At 70.4% G+C, this 4,405-nt stretch overlaps 1 protein-coding gene across 2 annotated transcripts; it reads left to right on the top strand.

The window, feature by feature from the left end:
* The first annotated feature begins 68 nt into the window (after positions 1 to 68).
* On the top strand, positions 69 to 3,605 carry SPHK1 (sphingosine kinase 1). 2 transcript variants are annotated; one of them, XM_026090523.1, is made up of 5 exons: positions 69 to 353; positions 1,304 to 1,453; positions 1,558 to 1,652; positions 1,879 to 1,994; positions 2,553 to 3,605. In XM_026090523.1, the coding sequence occupies exons 2-5, from the start codon at positions 1,411 to 1,413 to the stop codon at positions 3,343 to 3,345; spliced, it is 1,047 nt and encodes a 348-aa protein (XP_025946308.1). In that variant the 5' UTR covers positions 69 to 353; positions 1,304 to 1,410; the 3' UTR covers positions 3,346 to 3,605. The 2 variants fall into 2 exon arrangements, with proteins under 2 accessions (XP_025946308.1, XP_025946309.1); XM_026090524.1 differs by lacking the exon at positions 69 to 353 and having other exon boundaries at positions 1,201 to 1,453.
* Positions 3,606 to 4,405: the final 800 nt, after the last annotated feature.

Raw genomic sequence — 4,405 nt, 5'->3', positions numbered from 1 at the left:
CCCCCCCCACCCCGCGGGCTGCCTCCGGCAGTGGGAATTGGAGACTGAACGCCGCCCTCCTGGGAGCGGGATTTGCCRAGGGGGGGATTTAGGGACATTCAGGAACGGGGAAGGCTCGCAGGGGGCTGGAGCGGCGCTTCGCCTCCGCTGTCCCGACGGCCGGCTGGTGCCGTCGCGCCTGGCGGCGAGAGATAAGGAGCCGCGGGGGGCGGCCGGGGGGGCCCGGGCAGGCACCGAGCTCCCGCCGGCACAGAATCGACCCAGTGGCACTGACGGTGGTGCAGAGCACTCTGCACCCCTGGGGCCGGGAACGCTCCGGGCACATCCATGACCGCCGGGCCGGGAAGCCCCCGGTGAGGCCACGACCGGTGCAACGGCAGGCGCCCGCCCGGGGGACACCCGCGGTGGGGGGGTTAGCTGAAAAAATGCTGCTTGTGTATTTAAACTCAGCTCAGCTAAAATCAGCCCAAGTGTGCGGACAGGAGAGGAGCAGACCGGGGTCTCCAGCCCTCCCCGTACGCTGGATTTCCACTGCCTGATTTTACCCCCCCTTTTTTTTTTTTTTCCCCCCCTGCTGCTGCTGGGTGCAAAGCCCAGACGGTTCCTGGGGGGGGTCCCGGCCCGGGGCAGCGCTGGGAAATGCTGTTCGCTCTCGTGACTCGGAGCCCGTGGCGGAGCGGCTCTCGGTGCCGCGTCGGCAGGCAGGAGCCGAGCTCGGTGACACTGAGCCTGAGCGCCAGCACCCACCGCCCGCCCCGGCGCCCGAGCACCCAGCTCTGCTTCGCCGGGAGGGGACGTGGCTCCTGGCAGGCAGCGCAACCGGGCCAGAAACGGCATCGTCCCAGTGTCCCCCCGGCCATGCCGTGCCCCCGCCGGCCGCCTCCGTGCTGCGTTCGCCCGAGGGGCCCTTGAGCAAGCGCCTGGCGCCCACGCGCTGCCATCGCCTCCGGGCCTCAGCGCCGTCCCCCGCCGCCCTCTCCCACGCAGCGCGGCCGCCGGGCTCGGCGCGGGGCTGGAAACGGCGCGGGAGAAGGGGCTCGAGTGATGGCAGCCCCTGCCGGGCCTCTGATTACAGTCGAGCCGGGGCCGCCGCCGCGTGCGCGAAACCGGAGCCGCGGTGGGGGGGGAGCAGGGTGAGCAAAGCGTCCGTCTGCCGGCGCAGGTGTCTGTCCTGGCCCYGCTCCAGCTGGGGCCGGCACGGGCGGGCAGGCAGGTCACCGCTGCCCCCGGCCCCGCGTCCTCACGCGCCGCGCCAGSCTCCGGGCCGGCCCCGCTGAGCAAAGGCCTCTCGTGCCCCTGCCAGGCGTCAGCTACGGGCTCCTGCCCCGGCCCTGCCGCGCGCTGGTGCTGCTGAACCCGCTGAGCGGCCCTGGCCTCGCGCTCAAGGACTTCCAGGCYGTGGTGCAGCCCATGCTGGCCGAGGCCGACATCGCGCCCACCGTCTTCGTCACCGGTAAGTCAGGCCAGCGCTGCTGCCCCGGCGGGGATGGGGCTGCCGTCTGGGGCGCGGGGATGACGGCGGCAGCGACGCTCGGCTCTCTCTGCTCTCCTCCCTAGAGAGACCCCAGCAYGCTCACGAGAAGGTGCGGGATGAGGACCTGGCGCAGTGGGACGTCTTGGTGGTCATGTCTGGAGACGGCCTCCTCCATGAGGTGAGGAGGGGGCACGGACACCCCCCCGCCGGGCCAGGGCATGGAGCTGGGGYGAGCGGGCGGCACGGGACAGGAGCCGAGCACTGCTTCCCATGGAGAAGAGGAGCAGGGAAAGGCGTCGGAGAAGCAAAACCCCTCCGAGCAAAGCAAGGCAGCCGCGGTCCTGGCTGTGGGCACCCCGGGGGTGCCGGTGCCCTCACGCTACCTCTCTCCTTCCCTCGCGCAGGTGGTGAACGGGCTCATGGAGCGGCGGGACTGGGAGGCYGCCGTGAAGAAGCCGCTGTGCATCCTGCCGGGGGGCTCCGGCAACGCCCTGGCCGCCTCCATCAACCACTACGCAGGGTGAGCGGGGTGTGCGGGCGCTGCGCTGGCACCGCGGCCGGGCGGAGCGCGGGGATGCCCGAGGCCACCTGCCGCGCCGCGGGGAGGCTGCTGGCACGGGGACGCCCGCCGCGGTACCCACCTCCCCGCGCTCCTCCCCGGGCGGCCCCCACGAGCATCGGGTTGATCCCTGCTATCCAGCTCCCCCCCTTTCTCCTCCCTAGGCTCCGGATCCGGCACAGCTTTACCCCAAAACAGCCAGGGACTGGGCTGAGCTGCCCCAGGGCTGCCCTGGTCTAAGCCCCAAGCCGGACCCCTCTTTTGAGGGCTGGTTTATCCCTCCCACCCCCTGCAAAACCTCCCCCCCTGTGCAGGCAGCCATTCCCGAGGGAGGCTGTCGCCCAGCCGGGACGTCATCCTTGGGAGGGGGGGTTGCACACAGACGCTGGGCAAAGCACGGCGGGATGCTGTGGCCCCGAGTGCCCCAGCCGTGCCAGGGCTGAGCGAGCCGCGGGGGCCGCCGGCGAGGTCCCCCGAGGCTGCTCCAAGCCCAAACTCACCCTGTCGCGTCCTTCGCAGCAACGCTCGCGCCGCCAAGCAGGAGCTGCTGACCAACTGCGCCTTCATCCTCTGCAAGGGGCTGCACACGCAGATGGACCTCGTCTCGCTGAGCACGGCCTCCGGCAAGCGCCTCTTCTCCTTCCTCAGCTTCGGCTGGGGCTTCATCTCCGACGTGGACATCGCCAGCGAGAAGTACCGCAAGCTGGGCAACGCCCGCTTCACCGTGGGCACCATCCAGCACCTGGCCCGGCTGCGGGTGTACCAGGGCCGCCTCTCCTACCTGCCCGCGGACGCCGCGCCCGGCGCCGAGCGCGACGAGCCGCCGGCGCCCGTCCCCAACGGCCACGCGGGCAGCATCCTGCCGCCGGCGGAGACGGAGGCGCCGGGCGCCCGGGGCGAGGGGGCTCTGCCTGAGGACTCGCTCCTGGTGCCACTGCAGCAGCCGGTGCCGGCGCACTGGACCGTGGTGCCCGAGGAGGAGTTCGTCTTCGTCTACGCCATCTACCAGTCGCACCTGGGCTCCGACCTGCTCATGGCGCCGGCGGCCCGGCTGCACGACGGCCGCATCCACCTCTTCTTCCTGAAGGCCGGCGTCACCCGCGTGATGCTGCTGAAGCTCTTCCTGGCCATGGAGAAGGGCACCCACCTGGACTTGCGCTGCCCCCACCTGCGCTACGTGCCCGTGCGGGCTTTCCGCCTGGAGCCGCGGGCCAGCGCCGGGGTCATGACGGTGGACGGCGAGGCGCTGGCCTGCGAGCCCGTGCAGGGCCAGATGCACGGCCGCCTCTGCCGCGTCGTCTGCGGCTCCTGAGCGCCGCCGCGGGCCCCTTCCCTCCGCCAGGTGCAGCGCTGAGCCGCGGGCACGGCCCGCCACGAGGGCGGCACGGCCTTCCTCCCACTCAGGAACACCCTCCTCCTCCTCCTCCTCCTCCCGTAGCCGTAGATCTCAGGGGCCGCGGCCGGCCGCCTCGCTGGGCGCTTCGCCGCTCTCTGCACTTTATGGAGACCAGGATAGCTTTACCCCCTCGGGGCAGGAGCCGCGGCCGGGCCGGCCCTGCCCCGAGAACCAGCCGCCAGCCCCATCAGGTACGCGGTGCCGGCGAGCCGCCGGCGCCTTCCTTTTTCTTCTTTTTTAAAAATCACGGTCAGCGGTACGAGGCCCTGTCCCCCGGGCGGCTGCGGCGCGCACAGCCCCGGCGCCCTCGCCAGCTCCGACGCACACGTTGGCACCGTCGGGTCCCCCCGCCGCGGAGCCCGGCTGCTCGCGGGGGACGCTCAGGACCAACATCTATGCCAGGAAATCAACTTTTCTTTCTTTTTAAAGAGAGCGTTTCTACCTAAAGCTTCCCGTAGAAGCAGAGTTTATTCTTGTGAGAAATCCAATAAAGATCTAGCGTTTGCAAAAAAAAAAAAAAAAAAGCGTCCCCCAGGTTTTAAACCCGGCCTCGATGCTCCCTGCCCGGCCAGGGCTGTTGTGCTGCCGCCCCCAGCGCTGGGGGTCCCGCGCAGCCTGGGCGCGCGGCTGTCGGGACGGGTCTGGCTCAGCGCCGCGGCCCTTTGCTGCCCGCGTGCCTTCCCGTGGGAACGGCGTTTCCCACCACGGTTGCGCCGGGGTCAGGATGGCCAGCGCCCCGCTCACCACGCTGCTGGGAGGGGGGGGACCGCGGCCCCAGCTCCTGCATCCCTCCAGCCCACGAAGGGAAGGGCACCGCGACCTTGGCGGCCCCYGGGGCCAGCTGGAGCCCTGCAGCAGGTGGCTGCCGTGGGGGTTACTCAGGCTTTTTGGTATAAAATTGCAGTAATTAAATCTCGTTTGCAGCGCTCGAGTACAAAGTAGAAGGGTAAACAGCAGCCGCTGTTTGCATTTATTC

This window comes from Apteryx rowi, unplaced genomic scaffold (genome assembly GCF_003343035.1).
Source record: "Apteryx rowi isolate R43461 unplaced genomic scaffold, aptRow1 scaffold_86, whole genome shotgun sequence".
NCBI classification, from domain to species: domain Eukaryota; kingdom Metazoa; phylum Chordata; class Aves; order Apterygiformes; family Apterygidae; genus Apteryx; species Apteryx rowi.
The sequence above is the reverse complement of the archived record's forward strand: the minus strand, read 5'-3'. Positions and strand labels throughout refer to the sequence as shown.